Source organism: Odocoileus virginianus, unplaced genomic scaffold (assembly GCF_023699985.2).
Source record: "Odocoileus virginianus isolate 20LAN1187 ecotype Illinois unplaced genomic scaffold, Ovbor_1.2 Unplaced_Contig_6, whole genome shotgun sequence".
Classification (NCBI taxonomy): Eukaryota; Metazoa; Chordata; class Mammalia; order Artiodactyla; family Cervidae; genus Odocoileus; species Odocoileus virginianus.
In genome coordinates, this window is record NW_027224323.1 from 2,603,426 (window position 1) to 2,624,365 (window position 20,940).

Consider the following 20,940-nt stretch of genomic DNA (forward strand, 5'->3'; position numbering starts at 1 on the left):
CACCATGAAGCAGAAGGCTGGCGGAGGAGCAGAGCAATACAAGGGCAGTGAGCGACCGTCTTACCCAGCCTCGGGCCGTTCACGGGAGGGCAGTCCAAAAACTGGATGTCCGTGTCGCTGCTGGTTCCGTTCACCAGGAAGAAGTAATCGTCTGTGGTGTGGCCTTCGCCGAGCTCGTCGAAGTGGCAGCCCACGCGCGTCCCGGCCGAGTCCAGGATGTAGAGGCCGCACTCGGACACGTTTCCGTGCCTGTGACACCAAGGAGCAGCTGAGTGGTGTGTATCCTCCTGGGGTTCTTCTTGTTCAGGAGCTCAGTCATGTGCGACTCTTTTGTGACCCCGTGGACCGCAGCCCGCCAGGCTCCTCTGTCCGTGGGATTCTCCAGGCAAGAACACTGGAGTGGGTTGCCATGCCCTCCTCCAGGGGATCTTCCCGACCCAGGGATCGAACCTGCATCTCTACATGTCCTGCATTGGCAGGAGGGTTCTTTACCACTGGCCCCACCTGGGAAGCTCACACATATATATATATGTTGTGTCTGTGTGTGTGTGCATGCTATGTGCCTGAAGCTGCTGTACTTAGTTTGAATGATGCTTCTCAGTTGTTAAAAAATAATACAAAGCTGCTCATTTCCTGACACTCTCAGACCCACAGGCGGATTGACAACTTGGAGCGACGAGCCACATGAAGGAGACAGGGAGATGGATGCTTTTCTCCCTGGCTGTTTGGACATCATAGATCGATGTCCTCCAGTCTGAAAAGAAACATTTCTGGACTGTGGGACGGGTTCATGCGTTTTCCAGCATTTAGCATCCGATCACCTGGAGAAGGCCATGGCAGCCCACTGCAGTATGCTCGCCTGGAGAACCCCGTGGACAGAGGGCCTGGGCGGGCTACAGACCGAGGGGTCGGAGAGAGTCAGACCTGAGTGAGTGACGAAGCATAGCGAAGCTCCGCTGAGGCCTCGGACTGTGGCCCAGCCCACAGATCACCCAGCATTCAGCTTCAGGACCCTGTGAGTCCCTGCTCCATGGGGGGCCCACGGCTGACCCAGCATTCACCCTCAGGACCCTGTGAGTCCCTGCTCCATGGGGGGAGCAGGGCTGACCCAGCATTCACCATCAGGACCGTGTGAGTCTCTGCTCCATAAGGGGAGCAGGGCTCACCCAGCATTCACCCTCAGGACCCTGTGAGTCCCTGCTCCATGGGGTGGGGGTGGGGCTGGGCTCACCCAGCATTCACCATCAGGACTGTGTGAGTCTCTGTTCCATGGGGGGCCCAGGGCTCACCCAGCATTCACCCTCAGGACCCTGTGAGTCCCTGCTCCATGGGGTGGGGGGCGGGCTGGGCTCACCCAGCATTCACCATCAGGACCCTGTGAGTCGCTGCTCCATGGGGTGGGGGGCGGGCTGGGCTCACCCAGCATTCAGCTTCAGGACCCTGTGAGTCTCTGCTCCATGGGGTGGGGGTCGGGCTGGGCTCACCCAGCATTCACCATCAGGACTGTGTGAGTCTCTGTTCCATGGGGGGCCCACGGCTGACCCAGCATTCACCATCAGGACCCTGTGAGTCCCTGCTCCATGGGGTGGGGGGCGGGCTGGGCTCACCCAGCATTCACCATCAGGACCCTGTGAGTCCCTGCTCCATGGGGTGGGGGGCGGGCTGGGCTCACCCAGCATTCACCATCAGGACCCTGTGAGTCCCTGCTCCATGGGGGGAGCAGGGCTCACCCAGCATTCACCATCAGGACCCTGTGAGTCCCTGCTCCATGGGGTGGGGGGCGGGCTGGGCTCACCCAGCATTCACCATCAGGACCCTGTGAGTCCCTGCTCCATGGGGTGGGGGGCAGGCTGGGCTCACCCAGCGTTCACCATCAGGACCCTGTGAGTTCCTGCTCCATGGGGTGGGGGGCGGGCTGGGCTCACCCAGCGTTCACCATCAGGACCCTGTGAGTCCCTGCTCCATGGGGTGGGGGGCGGGCTGGGCTCACCCAGCATTCACCCTCAGGACCCTGTGAGTCCCTGCTCCATGGGGTGGGGGGCGGGCTGGGCTCACCCAGCATTCACCATCAGGACCCTGTGAGTCTCTGCTCCATGGGGTGGGGGGCGGGCTGGGCTCACCCAGCATTCACCATCAGGACCCTGTGAGTCTCTGCTCCATGGGGGGAGCAGGGCTGATCCAGCATTCACCATCAGGACCCTGTGAGTCCCTGCTCCATGGGGTGGGGGGCAGGCTGGGCTCACCCAGCATTCACCATCAGGACCCTGTGAGTCCCTGCTCCAGGGGGTGGGGGGCGGGCTGGGCTCACCCAGCATTCACCATCAGGACCCTGTGAGTCCCTGCTCCATGGGGTGGGGGGCGGGCTGGGCTCACCCAGCATTCACCCTCAGGACCCTGTGAGTCCCTGCTCCATGGGGTGGGGGGCGGGCTGGGCTCACCCAGCATTCACCATCAGGACCCTGTGAGTCCCTGCTCCATGGGGTGGGGGGAGCAGGGCTCACCCAACATTCACCATCAGGACCCTGTGAGTCCCTGCTCCATGGGGTGGGGGGCGGGCTGGGCTCACCCAGCATTCACCATCAGGACCCTGTGAGTCTCTGCTCCATGGGGTGGGGGGCGGGCTGGGCTCACCCAGCATTCACCATCAGGACCCTGTGAGTCCCTGCTCCATGGGGTGGGGGGCGGGCTGGGCTCACCCAGCGTTCACCATCAGGACCCTGTGAGTCCCTGCTCCATGGGGTGGGGGGCAGGCTGGGCTCACCCAGCGTTCACCATCAGGACCCTGTGAGTCCCTGCTCCATGGGGGGAGCAGGGCTCACCCAGCATTCACCCTCAGGACCCTGTGAGTCCCTGCTCCATGGGGTGGGGGCGCTGGGCTCACCCAGCGTTCACCATCAGGACCCTGTGAGTCCCTGCTCCATGGGGTGGGGGGCGGGCTGGGCTCACCCAGCATTCACCATCAGGACCCTGTGAGTCTCTGCTCCATGGGGGGAGCAGGGCTGATCCAGCATTCACCCTCAGGACCCTGTGAGTCCCTGCTCCATGGGGTGGGGGGCAGGCTGGGCTCACCCAGCATTCACCATCAGGACCCTGTGAGTCTCTGCTCCATGGGGTGGGGGGCGGGCTGGGCTCACCCAGCATTCACCATCAGGACCCTGTGAGTCCCTGCTCCATGGGGTGGGGGGCGGGCTGGGCTCACCCAGCATTCACCATCAGGACCCTGTGAGTCTCTGCTCCATGGGGGGAGCAGGGCTGATCCAGCATTCACCATCAGGACCCTGTGAGTCCCTGCTCCATGGGGGGGGGGCAGGCTGGGCTCACCCAGCATTCACCATCAGGACCCTGTGAGTCCCTGCTCCATGGGGTGGGGGGCAGGCTGGGCTCACCCAGCGTTCACCATCAGGACCCTGTGAGTCCCTGCTCCATGGGGGGAGCAGGGCTCACCCAGCATTCACCCTCAGGACCCTGTGAGTCCCTGCTCCATGGGGTGGGGGGCAGGCTGGGCTCACCCAGCGTTCACCATCAGGACCCTGTGAGTCCCTGCTCCATGGGGGGAGCAGGGCTCACCCAGCATTCACCCTCAGGACCCTGTGAGTCTCTGCTCCATGGGGTGGGGGGCGGGCTGGGCTCACCCAGCATTCACCCTTCAGGACCCTGTGAGTCCCTGCTCCATGGGGGGAGCAGGGCTCACCCAGCATTCACCCTCAGGACCCTGTGAGTCTCTGCTCCATGGGGTGGGGGGCGGGCTGGGCTCACCCAGCATTCACCATCAGGACCCTGTGAGTCCCTGCTCCAGGGGGTGGGGGGCGGGCTGGGCTCACCCAGCATTCACCATCAGGACCCTGTGAGTCCCTGCTCCATGGGGTGGGGGGCGGGCTGGGCTCACCCAGCATTCACCATCAGGACCCTGTGAGTCTCTGCTCCATGGGGGGAGCAGGGCTGATCCAGCATTCACCATCAGGACCCTGTGAGTCCCTGCTCCATGGGGTGGGGGGCAGGCTGGGCTCACCCAGCATTCACCATCAGGACCCTGTGAGTCCCTGCTCCATGGGGTGGGGGGCAGGCTGGGCTCACCCAGCGTTCACCATCAGGACCCTGTGAGTCCCTGCTCCATGGGGGGAGCAGGGCTCACCCAGCATTCACCCTCAGGACCCTGTGAGTCCCTGCTCCATGGGGTGGGGGGCAGGCTGGGCTCACCCAGCGTTCACCATCAGGACCCTGTGAGTCCCTGCTCCATGGGGTGGGGGGCGGGCTGGGCTCACCCAGCATTCACCATCAGGACCCTGTGAGTCTCTGCTCCATGGGGGGAGCAGGGCTGATCCAGCATTCACCATCAGGACCCTGTGAGTCTCTGCTCCATGGGGTGGGGGGCGGGCTGGGCTCACCCAGCATTCACCATCAGGACCCTGTGAGTCCCTGCTCCATGGGGTGGGGGGCAGGCTGGGCTCACCCAGCATTCACCATCAGGACCCTGTGAGTCTCTGCTCCATGGGGGGAGCAGGGCTGATCCAGCATTCACCATCAGGACCCTGTGAGTCCCTGCTCCATGGGGTGGGGGGCGTGCAGGGCTGACCCAGCATTCACCATCAGGACCCTGTGAGTCCCTGCTCCATGGGGTGGGGGGCGTGCAGGGCTGACCCAGCATTCACCATCAGGACCCTGTGAGTCCCTGCTCCATGGGGTGGGGGGCGGGCTGGGCTGACCCAGCATTCACCATCAGGACCCTGTGAGTCCCTGCTCCATGGGGTGGGGGGCGGGCTGGGCTCACCCAGCATTCACCATCAGGACCCTGTGAGTCCCTGCTCCATGGGGTGGGGGGCGGGCTGGGCTCACCCAGCATTCACCCTCAGGACCGTGTGAGTCCTTGCATCATGGGACAAGCCCGTGGCTCCCCCAGCATTCCACATCCAGACCCCAGCCAGGCTTACACAGAGGTCCATGTGTAGAGCTGATACCGCACGTCTGCAGGGGCGGCCGGGCCCCGCGTCCAGCTGCAGTTCATGAATCGGATGTTGTAGATGACGCACGAGAGGTTCTGGGCTCCGGAGCCCTCCTTGCCTGGGAAGACAAGACAGCCAGTTCCTCACCGCAGGCCAAGTCATCAGCAGCGCTCCGCCGGCCACATGGACGCCGGGCACCGTAGGAAACGTGCCCAGAGGCCGGGGAGACGTCACCTGGGTTTTTAAAGGTCAGCTGGCACGAGAACTCCTGGCCCTCAGAGGTGGCGTTCACGGTCAGCGTGGCCCCCTGGTGCAGGACGGCGTTGGGAAATGTGCAGAAGTAGGAATCGTTGTTTCTGACCTGTAAGGGGCGGAAGGGAGAATAAATGTACAACCTGTGGTGTGGGCTCCGTGCATTGGATTCAGTCCCGCGACAGTTCCAGTGACTCGGGGTAGCGTGGGGCACCCTCACAAGGACCCATGTCCTTTTTTATTGCCGTGCAGTTAACAGATAATGTGAGATTAGTTTCAGCTCGACAACAGTGTGGTTCAGAATTTGTAAAGGTTCTAAAATACATTTCTGGGCTTCCCAGGTGGCGCTATGTGGTAGAGAACCCTCCAGCCAACACAGGAGAAGCAAGAGATCCGGGTACGATCACTGGGTGGGGAAGATCCCCTGGAGGGGGACGTGGCAACCCACTCCAGTGTTCTTGCCTGGAGAATCTCACGGGCAGAGGAGCCTGGCGGGGCCACAGTCCACGGGGTCGCAAAGACTTGAGTATGACTGAAGCGACTTAGCATGCATGCAAGCGCTCCATTTTTAGTTATGATATAATATTAGTTCAATTCCCTGCGTTGCGTAATACATCCTGGTAGCTTATTGAATCATAGTAGTTTGTTCCTCTTACTCCTTCTCCCTTATCTTCTCCTCCCCACTTCCCTCTCCCCACTGGTCACCACTAGCTTGGTCTCTGCATCTGTGAGTCTCCTTCTGTTTGGCTATATTCACTAGTCTGTGGTATGTTTTAGATTTCACGTACAAATGATATCATCCGATATTTGTCTGTCTGCCTGACGTATTTCACTCTGCATAATACCCTCCAGGTCCATCCATGTGGCTGCAGATAGCATCTCTTTGTTCTTTTTCATGGCCGAGTAATATTCCATTGCGTATACATACTTTATCCATTCATCTGCCCAGGGGCACCTAGGTTGCTTCTGTGCCCTGGCTATCATGAACAGTGCTGTTGTGACCACTGGGGTGTATGTACCTTTTCAAATTAATGCTTTGGGGATCCCAAAACACGCCACTTTGGCATAAAGGTTTTTCAGAGCTAAAGGCAGTGAAGAATCAATAAATGCAGAACCGGTTGCTCTCTGCACAAAAGCAGGCATAGATGTCCCTTTGTGAAGGTGGCATAAACATCCTATCTTATCCACATGGGATTGAGGAGGTTGATGTTTACCACTTAGATGGGGAAGTAGCTTCAAGGTGACCTCATAAAATAACTTTCTTCTTTCTTACACTGCAGTGTGCAGCTTGTGAGATTTCAGTTCCTTCACCAGGGATTGAACACAGCGGTGAAAGCCCAGAGCCCTAACCGCAAGGAGCTTAAGGAAGTTAAAGGAACTTTAACTGAAGGAACTTACGGAACTTAAAACAATCTTCATCTTCCATTAGTTTCCTTACATATTTCTTAGTCCCTTCCCCACTATTTTTCAGCCCCAGAAACCCAAATCCCATTTTCTTTGTCTTCTCACATTTTTGTAATTTATTACCTTTTTAAAGAAAGCCACACAAACCCCCTAGTCCGATCACTTCTTTTCTGTGAAGCCTCATTTATGTCAAAATCAGAAATGTCGGGACTTCCCTGGCGATGCATGGTTAAGACTCCATACTTGCAGTGTGGGGGGCCGTGGGTTTGATTCCTGGTAGGAGAACTAAGGCGCCATATACCGTGTGGCCAAAAACAACAATAGAAAAAGTGAATAAACTGGGATGCTTTTTCTCCCAGTTACCTGGCGTTTGTCCAGTTCATCTGCAGACCCCAGCCACTGAACCTAAGAACATGGAAGAAATGTGTTTTCCTCCCAGCCAAGAATATTAAACAGTGAGAGGCTCAAGAGGCATTTTACAAGGAAATTCAAGATTGACAAGGAGCAGAGAGACCCACAGGACGTGAGCCATGAGCACCCACCTGTAGGTTTGGGCTGACGTCGTCGGGGTCGAGAGGCGTGACGATCGCACATGTTTGCCGAGTCACGATTCCCCGGGTGTTCCAGCTTAATATTTTTTTTCTTGGATCCAGCGTCACGTTTACAATAGGAGATTCCGTGTCTCCTGCTGTCATTAAAAACAGAACAAAAAAGACAGTTAGGGAGAATCAGGGCTTCCCTGCTAGTGCAGATGGAAAAGAATCCGCCTGCAATGCAGGAGACTCAGGTTCGGTCCCTGGGTCAGGAAGATCCCCTGGATGAGGGCATGGCCACCCACTCCAGGATTCTTGCCTGGGGAATCCCGGGGACAGAGGAGCCTGGACGGCCACAGTCCACGGGGTCACAGGAGTCGGACACGGCTCAGCGAGTAAACCACCACCGACACACAAATACATTATATGAATATATTATAATGTATAAATAAATGCATAGTATAGAAACATGTTTATATTATAATATATAAATAAATGTATATATAAAGGTATATCTTTATGTTTATGTATCATATATATTATTAATTCTGTTGTTTGCTATATTATATAGCATATATTGTATATAATTATGTTAAATACATTACATAATAAATATAATGATAACACAGATATATGATACCTATATTTATACACAAGTAAATATAACTGTAAATGTAACACAATCTGTGAGAGTACAATATATAGAATATATGTGTATACTATTGATGGGGTAACAGACAGGCATGACAGGGCTCTCTGAATAGAGGACATAGCCTGCACGTGTCAGACATTTTTTCATCTCTCTCCTAAGCGGCAGGAGGAGACAAACTAGCGATTATTTTTTTTCCCTTCTCTATACAAATTTAAAAAGAGGTTTCTCCTAAAATGCTGTGTTGCCAGAGTGACCCCTGGTTCCACCTGAACTCAAAACCTTTGTCAAATCTTGAGCTAACCTGTGCATTTTTCTCACGGAAGTGTTAGTCTTAAGCTATGTTAATATATTCTGCATTTACCCCAGACTCTGTCTTCAGGTCGGTTCAGCCTAAAGGCTCAGAGCTGACCTGACAAACCAATATGTCATACTCAGATATTGTTCTCCTAATCTATGTTAATGAAACTATCTATTTGTAAGGGAATCTGCCTTTCTTCAAGATTCCTGCCAACGGTGTTATGGCCCAGGATGACTCACCTGGTTCCAAGACTATCTCAAAATGCATCTTGTGGGTGAAAGCCTGATGCCGCTCTCTGGTCTTGAGACATTTCCTTCCTTTAATTAGCAGACTGCTAGTAGCTATATAACATGCGGCTAAAGACTAGTAGGGGGCACTCTCTCTGCCCCTTTCTGATGCCTCTGTCAGAAGCTTTCTCTATCTCCTTTATAAAGCTTTGTGACACAGAAGCTCTGAGCCATCAAGCCTGTCTCTGTCCCCGGATTGAATTCTTCTCCTCCAGAGGCCAAGAATCCCGCAGGCTTTTCGTGGTTCGGCAGTAACCTTTCAAATTGTCACTATGGAAGTACAATATAGCGATTTGCCACTTTTAAAGGTTGTAATTCATTTACAGGTATTATAAAATATGGGATATAGTCCCTGCATTTTGCAACCCATCCTTATGTCTTATCTGTTTTATACCTCCTAGTTTGATCTCCCACCTCTTTTAAATCCCGGCCTCTATCTTGCACCCCCTGACTTCCGTCTCCACACCGGGAACCACTAATCTGTCTGCTATACCTGGGAGTAGGCTTCTTTTTTGTGACATCGACTAGTTGCTTGTATTTTTCTGATGCTACATATAAGGGACACCACACAGTATTTGTCTTTCTCTGGAATTAGCTATTTTATTCTGATGTGGACATTTTTTTTTTTTCCTGTCTTTTATCGAATCTATTACAACACCGCTCCTGTTTTACGCTTGGCTTTTTGGCCACGGGGCACGTGGGGGGCGGTCTTAGCTCCCCAATCCGGGGATTGAACCCACACCCTCTACACTGGAAGGGAGAGTCCTAAGCCACTGCAGCCCCGGGGAAATACCAAAGCGAGCTCTTTTAACGCGAACAACACAGGGACACCCAGGAGCGCGTGACAGATGGTGGGCGCCCTGAATCATCAGAGGGAGCAAATCCAGACTTCGGTGAAGCGCCGAGCCATCCCCATGAGATCAGCTGTGTGCTGTGCTGAGTCAAGCCTGCCAGGCTCCTCTGTCCCTGGGATTCTCCAGGCGAGAACACTGGAGCGGGTTGCCATGCCCTCCTCCGGGGGAATCTTCCCCACCCAGGGATGGAACCCAAGCCTCTAACGTCTGCGGCATTGACAGGCGGGTTCTCTTAGCGCCACCTGAGAAGCGGTGCTATAGTGATGTCTATCTCTAGTAATGATTTGAAGAACCAGAAGATAATCGTTGGAGAGGATGCCCAGGAACCGGAACGCTCCATGTTGGCGCGGAAGCAAAGGCAGGGCATGATGCATTGGTTTAAGTGAGCGGCTTGCCCTTTCTGGGCATTCAGGATGGAGGAGGGGATGGGTGAGCTGTGTGGGCATGTGGGCGTGTGGGTGGTGGGTGGGCGGTGGTGTGCTGTCCCAGAAAGTCCCCTTTGACCTGGGGGCTGGAGTGAAGGAGCTGGTGCTGGAGGCACCTCCTGTCAGGACAAGCCTGCCCTAAACGAAGACATTCTCACCACCCACCCCACCTTCTCTCGTCTTTTCTTTGCTTGACCTTTGCAGATGCATAGAAATCCTGTAACTGGCTAAATAAAAGCTCTGCCCAGAGGTGACCCTGGAAGAAAGCTGTGCCCACCTGCCCAGTTTCCTAGCAGGAGAGAACCCAGATGCAGCCGGAACTTCCAAACGGCAAACCCACCAGAGGTAACGGGTTCTTCAGTCTCTCAGCTGTGCCTGACTCTCTGCGACCCCATGGACTGCAGCACGCCAGGCCTCCCTGTCCATCACCAACTCCCAGAGCTTGCTCAAACTCATGTCCATCGAGTCAGTGATGCCATCCAACCATCTCATCCTCTGTCATCCCCTTCTCCTCCTGTCCTCAATCTTTCCCAGTTTCAGAGTTTTTTTTTTCTTCCAATGAGTCGGCTCTTTGCATCAGGTGGCCAAACTATTGGAGCTTCTCATATCAGGTAACATGTTGGACTTGGTTCTCTCACGGGGTGGAGTGTCTTTCCATCTGAGTGATCTCGTTAGCGGGCATAATTCTGGTTCTGGGCTTATTTCACAAGAAGATTGTTTTATGTCTCTGCCCGCTTCACAGAGAGGCTTCCCGGGGATTTTCGGGGGATTTCGTTTTCAATGATGGAAAGCTGGCTTAAAACTCAACATTCAAAAAACTAGGATCATGGCATCCGGTCCCATCACTTCATGGCAAACAGATGGGGAAAAAATGGAAACAGTGACAGACTTTATTTTCTTGGGCTCCAAAATCACTGTGGACAGTGACTGCAGCTGTGAAATTAAAAGACACTTGCTCCTTGGAAGAAAAGCTATGACAACCTAGACAGCATATTAAAAAGCAGAGACATCACTTTGCCAACAAAGGTCCGTCTAGTCAAGGCTATGGTTTTTCCAGCAGTCATGTATGGATGTGAGAGTTGGACCATAAAGAAGGCTGAGCGCTGAAGAATTGATGCTTTTGAACTGTGGTGCTGGAGAAGACTCTTGAGTCTCTTGGACTGCAAGGAGATCAACCAGTCAATCCTAAAGGAAATCAACCCTGAATATTCATTGGAAGGACTGATGCTGAAGCTGAAGCTCCAGTACTTTGGCCACCTGATGGGAAGAGCTGACTCACTGGAAATGACCCTGATGCTGGGAAAGACTGAAGGCGGGAGGAGAAGGGGACGACAGAGGATGAGAGGGTTGGATGGCATCACTGACTCAATGCACATGAGTTTGAGCAAGCTCTTGGAGATTTTGAAAGACAGGGAAGCCTGGTGTACTGCAGTCTATGGGGGCATAGAGTTGGACAGAACTGAGTGATTTAATGACAACAACCTTAACATAGGCAGCAAATCTGACATTCCAGCTGAGTTTGGGGTTTGGGGCTGGAGCTGTAGGACTCTCCCTCGCTTCCAAGTCCCTGATTCTGCTGAATAATAAAGGTATCCACCTCTAGAATGATTTGCAAGAAGACCCCCTTCACCTAGCAGTGGTGGGAGGTCCTCCAGGTCACGAGACACTCTGCCCTTTCAGGGGTTAGGAGGGCGGCAGCCCCCACCCCAGCATGGACTCCCCAGCGTTGGAAGACTTACTGGCACTTACCCAGGGCCGTGGAGCAAGATGAGTTCAGGAGTACCAGGAGGCTTACGAAATCCAACAGGACCACCATGCCTCAGACCTGAAGCTGGACCTAAACCTCCAAAGAGGAGACAGCAGTTCAGAAAACGGATTCCAATCAAGGCAGGAGGACTTCCTTCTTAGCACAACCTCCAGGCAGTCGTTGGGAATCAGAACCTGGCTGCCAGAGCCTTTGTGAGTAGAGAAAAATGGTAGGCCCAAGGCACTTAGCTCAGGGCCAGACAATATCCCAAAGTGGCTGCCATGGACCTGCATTCTCATTACATATCCCTTCTTTTCACTGGTAGCCTCACCCCTTCCACCCCTCTAAAGGGTTCTTGGTTTGTCCAAATGTCCCTATTTGGTCAGCAATATTCCATCAGAGTACAGTGTGAGGTTACCATCCTCCTTGTACACCTCTGGGTTACCTGGCATGATCAGATTCCATTTTTCTAAGTTTTTTTTACTGGAAGATAGTTGCTTTACAAAACTGTGCTAGCATCTGCCATACATCAACATGAGATTCCCTTTTAAATTCTGTTTCAAACTCTATCCATAGCATCAAATTTTTAACACATATTCATGATGACAAGTCTCAGCAAACTGGGATTAAAGAAATGTTTTCTGGGCTCTGCCCAACCTGTTTTTCTCCCTTCAGCCCACTACCACTGGTCCACATTATTGCTGCTGAGAGGTATACTTGGGAGTGGCTAATCAATATTATTATTATTATTTTTTCCAAATTAGAAAGTGTCCTCCGCAGAGGACCTTACCCTGGAGCTCCCCTGAGCCAAGAGGAAATGGCTCCTGTTGTAATCAATATTATTTTAAGCTGATCCTCTCCTAAGTGGTCAGTGAGGGTCTGGGGAGGTGACACCCCCAATGAAAAGAAGGGATGTATGATGAGGACGCTGGGTCCACAGCATCCACTTTGGGGCATGAGGCAACTGTCTGTCCCTGAGTTCAGGCACCCTGGTTTTTTTCATTTTCTTCTGCTCACAAAGGCCCCAGCAACAACCTAGGGGATAAACCATGGCTTAGGAGGGTCAGCTGACTCCCAAACACTTACCTCTCCTTTGAAAAAACTGCTTCTTTCACCAGGGCAGCAAGGAAAATAAAAGTCTGTAAGAAGTTCTAGAATATTCTGATGGAGGTTCTTTTTATGTTTGGTGATTACAGGGCTGGGTTTGGTGCATTTGAGTAGATCTTTTTTCTCTTTCCTGATATCTTCACGACTTTACGAACATAAAGAGATGGGCACGCCCTTGCTGGTTGCACAGAAGTGATCAGGAGGGAAGCTGCAGGCAACCTGCCTGACAATGAAACACCTTTGCAGGAGGAGGTGATAGCAGCCAGGAGGCCACCCTCAACATGGGGCGCAAGGACCCTCGGCATTTGGGCTCCTTTTGGGAGGTGGCTGCCGACACCCTTTGGAGACAAATTCGTCTCTATCTGGGGTAGCCTCCTTTCTGCCCCGGGTCTCAGCAGCGAGCCAGAAGTCTTCCTCTTTAGGACAGGCTGAGGCAGGGAAGGACAGGGCTTCGGGAAACCACAGCGTGCGTGCAAACTGGACGCCTCTTCCTTGGTGGGTGGAGAGGAACAGGACGTGCTCGGGGCGGGGGAGGGTGCGCAACGGCTGTGCCTTCTCCGTTTTAACAGATTCTGTCCACGAGCAGCGGGGCTCTTTATCCATGTGGTCCGCACGCCCACAGCCATCCTTTTCCACGGAAGCTTCCTGTGGCTGAACCTCATGCAACGTCCCAGCGTCTGGAGAGGTGTCAGCCCTGCCCACGTGTGCTTTCAGCGGGTGTGTGCCGAGGTTCCCTGCTAGGTCTCTGACCATCATCGCCTCACCCACCGCCTGTTTCCTGCACGTCTCCACGGTGTCAACTGCCTCCAGGGCTATTTTTACTGCAAACGCTCATTTCTTTCCTTCCTTCCTTCCTTCCTTCCTTCGTTCTTTCTTTCCTTCCCCTTTATTTAGCTGAGCTGTGTCTTAGCTGCCACATATGGGGTCTAGTCTGACCAGGGATGGAGCCCATGCCCCCTGCATTGGGAATGTGGAGTCTTAGATAGTGGGCCACCAGCAAGGTCCCAGACCCTCACCTTTTCTGCTTATTCACTCAGTCGTGTCTGACTCTTTGCAACCCCAGGGACTGTAGCCCGCCAGGCTCCTCTGTCCACGGGATTCTTCAGGCAAGAATACCGGAAGGGGGTTTGCCATTTCCTCCTCCAGGGGCTCTTCCCGGACCAGGGATCGAACCAACGTCTCTTGTGTCTCCTGTGTCTGCAGGCAGATTCTTCACCCACAAAGCCATCAGGGAAGCCCCTCACTTCTCATCCATGGACAGACATCTCCATCTCGATTGTTTTTTTTCCCCCATCTGTATCTCTTAAGTCACGACGGGGATGCTTTGAAACGTAACCCCAGCCTCTTGACCTCCCGGAAAATAAGGAAACGTCATGGAATGAGTTCTGGAGATGGACTGGGTCTGGTACCCACCCACTTTCTTCCTGCGGGCCCCGTGCGTCTGTGCATGCTGAGTCACTCAGCCGTGACCGACTCTTTGCGACCGCATGGACGGTGGTGCGCCAGGCTCCTCCGTCCGGGGAATGTTCCAGGCGAGAATGCCGGGGTGGCCTGCCATGTGCTTCTCTACCAAAGGAACCTAAACATCCCCACCTGGCTCCCAGACGCTTTGCAGCGAAAGGCACGGAAAGGCTTCCTGGGGGAATCTGACAGTGGGCCAGTGATGACGACTCTGCCCCTTCACTGCGGAGCATCTGGGTTCGAACTAAGATCTGACAAGCCGTGCGGTCAGGAGGTAAAAAAAAAAAAAAAAAGCTTTGCGTGGTTTTGAGCACAGGCTGACATCCCCCGCCACTTCTGTTAAGTTTCATGAGGATGCAGTGAAGGTGATCTCAGTTCTGTGTTTCCCAGGGGAGAGACCTCCCCCCCTCCACGCCCTTGCTGGGTGTTATCGTAAGCCAGATCAGAGGGAGCTATGTCCCCAGTGAGGGCCTGTGTCCCCAGCGAGATCGAAGGGGATGGGAGTGGAAATCAGTCCCGTGCGTGTTGTCCCGTGAGAACAAAACCGTCGAGGACTTCATAGCTTAAAGACGCCCCCAAAGGAAATATTTCACAGGTAGATAGCACGGGCTTCCCAGGTGACGCTAGCAGCAAAGAATCCACCTGCCAAGGCAGGAGACCCAGGTTCGCTCCCCGGGTCAGGAAGACCCCCTGGAGGAGGGCATGGCAACCCACTCCAGTGTTCTTGCCTGGAGAAGCCCAGGGACAGAGGAGCCTGGCAGGCTACAGTCCACGGGGCTACAAGAGTCGGACAGGACCGAGCGACCAAGCGTGCACGCAGATAACACGGCGTACAGAGGAATCGGACCCCACCAGACAACGACTCCCCGCCACGTCAGTCGGAAACGAAGACCCAGTGTCCGCCCTTCCCTTCCCGAAGCTCCGGTGGCGTGACTTTCTCCCCGGTAGCTCCTTTCTCCAGCCTCCCCTGGGCTGAGGCCGTCTCTCTGGGACTCCAATCTCCAGTCCCATCACAAACCCACGTGGTCAGAGGATCCCACCGGCCAGAGCAAGCCACCCTGAAAATGGGGGTGCCGTCCACTTACCGGTCCGTCAGCTTCCTGGATCTTTCTCACCCAACTGTCCGAATCCGGGGCTCCTTGGAGCCGCTGTCCTGCCTGCCCGGGGTACGTGGCGGGTGGACAGTGTCAGACACTTCAGTAGCAGGCTCCCCAAGGGGGGAGAGCCCCCAATGCCCTTCCGGATGTAGGATTCGGGGGACAGCTATGGCAGGTATGGCTGAATCTGGTCCTCCGCACGAACACGCTCTTTCTCTCTCCCTCTCTCTTTAAATAATCTCCTAGCAGCAGAGCCTTCCTCGTCTCTGAGTGACCAGCCAGTTGTTATCATCTCAAGGAACAGGAAATGTCATAACACAGTCCACATTCCCTCTCAAGCAAGTAGCCTGCCTCTCAGTTTTTTTTTTCTTTTTTGTTTAATCAACCTCACAAGGTTCCTCTTTTAGTAGCAGGGGTCTAGATGGCCACTTGGCTTTCCTGCATGTTCTGGCCAGGGGTGGCGGGGTGGCGGGGGTCACCGGGGTGTTGGATCTGTGTCCCCGTGTTCGGGAAACTGGCTTCTCCTTAGAGCATCCTCTGCATCCACTGGGAGTTGGCTCCCTTTCAGCTCGGAAGCTCTGCCAGAGGTTGGGACTGGCTCTTGCCCGGGTCTGTGTGCCCCAGGGGCCCCGGGTCGGAGGGAGGGAAGAAATGAGCTGACTTACATTCAGGCCATGTCTCCCTAAGGAGTGTCTCACAGCCCCCTGCTATGTCACACTCCGTTGTGTCCGGCTCTCTGCGACCCCACGGACGGTAGCCTGCCAGGCTGTTTCCACTCTTTCCCCATCTACTTCCCATGGAGTAAAGGGACCGGATGCCGTGATCTTCGTTTTCTGAATGCTGAGTTTAAGCCAACTTTTTCACTCTCTTTCACCTTCATCAAGAGGCTCTTTAGTTCTTCTTCGCTTTCTGCCATAAGGGTGGTGTCATCTGCGCGTCGGACGTGATTGGTATTTCTCCCGGCAACCTTGATTCCAGCTTGTGCTTCCTCCAGCCCGGCATTTCGCATACTGTACTCTGCATGGAAGTTAAATCGGCAGGGTGACAATACTCAGCCTTGACGGACTCCTTTTCCTATTTTGACCCAGTCTGTTGTTCCATGTCTGGTTCTAACAGTTGCTTCTGGACCTGCATACAGGTTTCTCAGGAGGCAGGTCGGGTGGTCTGGTATTCCCATCCCTTGAAGAATTCTCCAGTTGTTGGGAGCCACACGGTCGAAGGCGTAGTCGGTGATGCAGAAGTAGATGAAGGTGTGATTGGAAAATGGCCGCTCTGGCCCTGAGGCTCCAGGGTGGTAGGAATCGCAGGCCCCCAAGGGTGCGACCTGCCCTAGCCCTGTGGGATCACGTGTGGGACCAGACTCACTGGGAGGAGACAGAGCAGGCGCGGAGGCCATGAGTCTGCGAGTCCATGTCCCGTTTCCACCTCTGAGCCGGCACCAGCACCCACGGAAGGACCGGGGATGTCCAGCGCGGCCCCCGGAGCCAGCAGGCACCACCCACTGCAGAGGCCGTCCCCCCGTGTCTCAGACAGACAGACAGACGGGGCTCCCCGGATCCGGAGGCCCTAAGCAGTCAGCCGCGGCCGCTGGGGGCTCGTCTGAGAGAGAGAGAGACCGAGACACGCTAGACACAGCCGGAGACAGTGCAAGTCGGCAGTGACTCTGTGCTGCGGTCCGCCCACAAGTGACATTTCTTCAAGTCTCCCTTTTCTGTCTTAACTTCTGGGTTTCATCACCTAAGAGAGAGAGTCGGCCGGGACCCGGTTTTGTTGCAGAAGACCCTGATACGCTCTGTAGATACCGGCTGTTTATTTTCCCCCTCCTGGCTTCGATAATAATTTCATAGGATCGCTGTGTGCTCTCTCGCTCAGCTGTGTCTGACTCTTCACCACCCCGTGGACTGCAGCCTGCCAGGCTCCTACGTCCCAGGGGATTCTCCAGGTGAGAACACTGGAGTGGGCTGTCATGCCCTCCTCCGGGTGATCATCCTGACCCAGGAGGCTAACTCTTCTCTCCTGTGTCTCCTGCATTGGCGGGTGGATTATTACAAATGGACTTTATTTTTTTCACATTTTTGGCTTTTTACATGCACCTAGCAGGAGGCAGAGCGCCCGTGGGCCTCTCCTCCACTCTCCCCTATTTTCCCGTGAGTTCCATGCTACGAACATCCTGCAGTAGGCGGGCAGTGCATCTAAGTCGCTTCAGTCGTGTCTGACTCTGTGTGACCCCATAGACGGCAGCCCACCAGGCTCCCCCGTCCCTGGGATTCTCCAGGCAAGAACACTGGAGTGGGCTGCCATTTCGACACTGCTATTAGCTGGGATGTGGTGTACATGTTCCCGGGGTGGTCCGTTCACGTGTCCATCTGTCCAAATGACAGCCCCATTCATTCACACTCTTGCCTAGGGGGTGGCTGGGCACAGGTTTTGTAGGTGTGACTCAAGTTCACAACCAGCTGACTTGAAGCAAACATAAGAGGCTCCAGTGGTGGTGGCCCTTGTCTGATCAGGTGAAGCGGTTTTTTAAGAAAAAATGTGTGGGGAAGGTGACCTGAAGCAAAGAAAAAAGTGCTTCATGTAGTGGTGGGCCTCATCTAATCAGGTGAAGTTTTTTTGTTAAAATGAGGGGGTTGAAGCAAAGAGAAGAAGTTCCATGTGGTGGTGGGCCTCATCTAATCAGGTGAAGTTTTTTTTAAATGAGGGGGTTGAAGCAAAGAGAAGCCTCCATGTGGTGGTGGGCCTCGTCTAATCAGGTGAAGAGACAGTGTCTTTTTCTTTTTTAAATTTGGCCACGGTGCACAGCATGTGGGATCTTAGTTCTCCTGACCAGGGACCGAACCCTCACCCCTTGCACTGGAAGCGGTGAGTCATAACCACAGGACCACCAGGGAATTCTAGGTGAAGTTTTAAAAGCAGACACTGAGGTTCCCCAGAGAAGATGAAATTCTGTCTCCAGACGGCAGTGTCAACTCCTGCCTGGCTGTCCAGCCTGGCCCCCTGACCTGCGGACTTCAGACTCACCAGCCCCACAGTCGCACGAGCCAATTCCTTGAAATAAATGTCTCGCCATCCTTATGCATACCTATCACCATATGTGTCTACTTTTCTCCAAATAGATATGTGCAGCTGTATCTGTTTCTATAGCTAGACAGATACCTGTGTATCTATCTTCGTATGTATACAGTTGGCCCTCCGTGGCCCTGGGTTCTGCACTTGGAGGATCAGTTGTATGAGACTCTCTCTGCCTCTCCCTATCTACATCTATATATATACGTACATATATCCACACACACACATATATAAATCTCTCTGTATATCCAAAGCTTACATCTCATCTCTATCATCTACCAACTATCTATCTACCTATCAATTTAACCTACCTATGCATCTGCCTGGATATATCTATAGCTCTCAACCAATCTATCATCTACCTACTTACCTACTGTCTACTTACGTATCATCTCTATCTACCCATCTATCTGTCTACCTATTTGTCCATCTATCATCTCTACCTACCTATCTATTGATCTAGCTATTTGTCTATCATCTGTATCTACCTATCAATTATCTGTCTACCTATTTGCCTATGAATCTGTCATTTGCATCTAACTATCTATCATCTCTATTCACCTATCTGCCTATTTATCTATCATCTCTATGTATCCATCATCTCTATCTACCTAATGATCTACCTATTTGTCTATCTACCATCCATATCTACCTATCATCTCCATTTATGTATCTGCCTACCTACTTGTCTGTTATCTCCATCTATGTATCTATCATCTCAATCTACCTATTGGTCTATCTATCATCTGTATCTACCTATCGATTATCTGTCTGCCTACTTGTCTATAAATGTGTCATCTGCAACTACCTATCATCTCTATTCACCTATCTGCCTATTTATCTGTCATCTCTATGTATGTATCTATCATCTCTATCATCTTTATCTACCTATTGATCCACCTATTTTTCTATTTATATATCATCTCTACCTACATATCTATCATCTCTATCTACCTATCTATCTACCTATTTGTCTATCTAGCATCTCTGCCTACCTGTCTATTGATCTACCTATGTTTCTATTTATATATCATCTCTACCTACATATCTATCATCTCTATCTACCTATCTATCTACCTATTTGTCTATCTGGCATCTCTGCCTACCTGTCTATTGATCTACCTATTTTCCTATTCATCATCTCCATTTACCTATCTATCTGTCTGCCTACATATTTGTCTATCAATCTATCATCTGTATGTACCTATTTGGTTATCATCTCTATTTACCTACCTATCTATCTATATCTATCTTTCTATCTATTTCTATCATCTACCTATTCACCTATTGTCTAATTACCTATCATCTCTGTCTACCTGTCCATCTATCTGTCCACCCATTTGTCTATCTATCATCTGTGTGTACCTATCGATTATCTGTCTACCTATTTGTCTATCTGTCCATCGATCATCTGTATCTACCTATCACCGTATCTACCTATCTGCCTATCATCTCTATTTACCTATCTATCTGTCTACCTATTTATTTATCATCTCTATCTACCTATCATCTCTATTTGCCTATCTGTCTACCTATTTATCTATCATCTCTACTACCTATTTATCTACCATCTCTGTCTACCTATTATATCTTTCATCTCTATTTGCCTGTCTACCTATTTATCTATCATCTCTATTTATCATCTCTACGTACCTATTATATCTATCATCTCTATTATCTGTCTACCTGTCTCCATACCTATTTTCTCTGTCTATCACATCGTCTGCCCATCTATCCACCCATGTATCACAAATCTCCATCCTGCTGGTCTTATTTCTCTGGTGAACTGTGACTGCTACAGTTTCCCGGTCGCCTTGAGCGGAGCTGACCCACCAGCAGGGGTGTGGCTGAGCCTTCACTGGTCTGGAGGTGTTCTGAGCCTCCCGCATCCCTGCCCCAGGGAGCAGGCCTGCAAAGTACAGAACAGGCAGGAGATTAAAGCCCAGCCCAGCAGCGGGGAAATGCTCTCTGAGAGACGGGGATGGACTTGGATGGACCCAGAGTCCATCCTTCACTTGTTGTGAAGCAAGTCACAAAGGGAAAAAAACCATCTTCCCGACCCAGGGATCGAACCGGGGTCTCCTGCATCTGCAGGCAGATGCTTTACCATCTGAGCCTCCAGGGAAGCCACGTGTGTTAACACAATTTATGTGGAATCTAGAAAAATGGTATAGATGAACCTGTTTGCAAAGCGGAAATAGAGACGCAGATGCAAAGAACAAACGCATCACAGCAAAGGGAGGAAGAAGGGATATTATACACTGGGAGTTTGGGACTGAGACGCAATCGATACTGTGTATAAAATAGGTAACTAATGAGAACCTACTGTATAGCAGAGGGGACTGCGGTGACCTAGATGGGAAGGAAATCCAAAAAGAGGGGATATATGTGCACACATGGCCAATTCAGTTCGTCTTACAGTAGAAGCTAACACAACACTCTAAAGCAAGCTGAGCGCCAAATAACCGACCCTTTTGAACTGTGGTGTTGGAGAAGACTCTTGAGAGTCCCTTGGACTGCAAGGAGTTCCAGCCAGTCCATCCCAAAGGAAATCAGTCCTGAGTTCATGGGAAGGACTGATGCTGAAGCTGAAACTCCAGTCCTTTGGCCCCCTAATGGGAAGAGCTGACTCATTGGAAAAGACCCTGATGCTGGGAAAGATTGAGGGCGGGGGGAGAAGGGGACGCAAAGAGTCAAACACAACTCAGCGACGGAACAACAAGGAAGAAGCTGCAAGCTGGAGGGAATTTCAGATTCAAAGACCAACGTCACTCACACGCCGCCCACTTCCTCCTCCTTCTCCACGTGCCGTGT

General features: G+C 52.7%; 1 protein-coding gene across 13 annotated transcripts in view; it reads right to left on the bottom strand.

The window, feature by feature from the left end:
- Positions 1-20,940, bottom strand: part of CSF2RA (colony stimulating factor 2 receptor subunit alpha) — a 67,177-nt gene that overhangs the window by 14,061 nt on the left and 32,176 nt on the right. For 2 of the 13 annotated variants that reach the window (XM_070463792.1, XM_070463795.1), the window contains exons 2-6: positions 11,395-11,482; positions 7,139-7,284; positions 5,175-5,301; positions 4,929-5,058; positions 65-249 (exon numbers count right to left, since the gene is read on the bottom strand). In XM_070463792.1, coding sequence (XP_070319893.1) covers positions 65-249; positions 4,929-5,058; positions 5,175-5,301; positions 7,139-7,284; positions 11,395-11,461 — 655 coding nt within the window. In that variant the 5' untranslated portion in view covers positions 11,462-11,482. Of the gene's footprint in view, positions 1-64; positions 250-4,928; positions 5,059-5,174; positions 5,302-7,138; positions 7,285-11,394; positions 11,489-12,478; positions 13,074-15,045; positions 19,821-20,940 lie in introns of those variants that run through there. The other 11 variants (XM_070463810.1, XM_070463804.1, XM_070463794.1 and 8 more) reach the window with 10 other exon arrangements.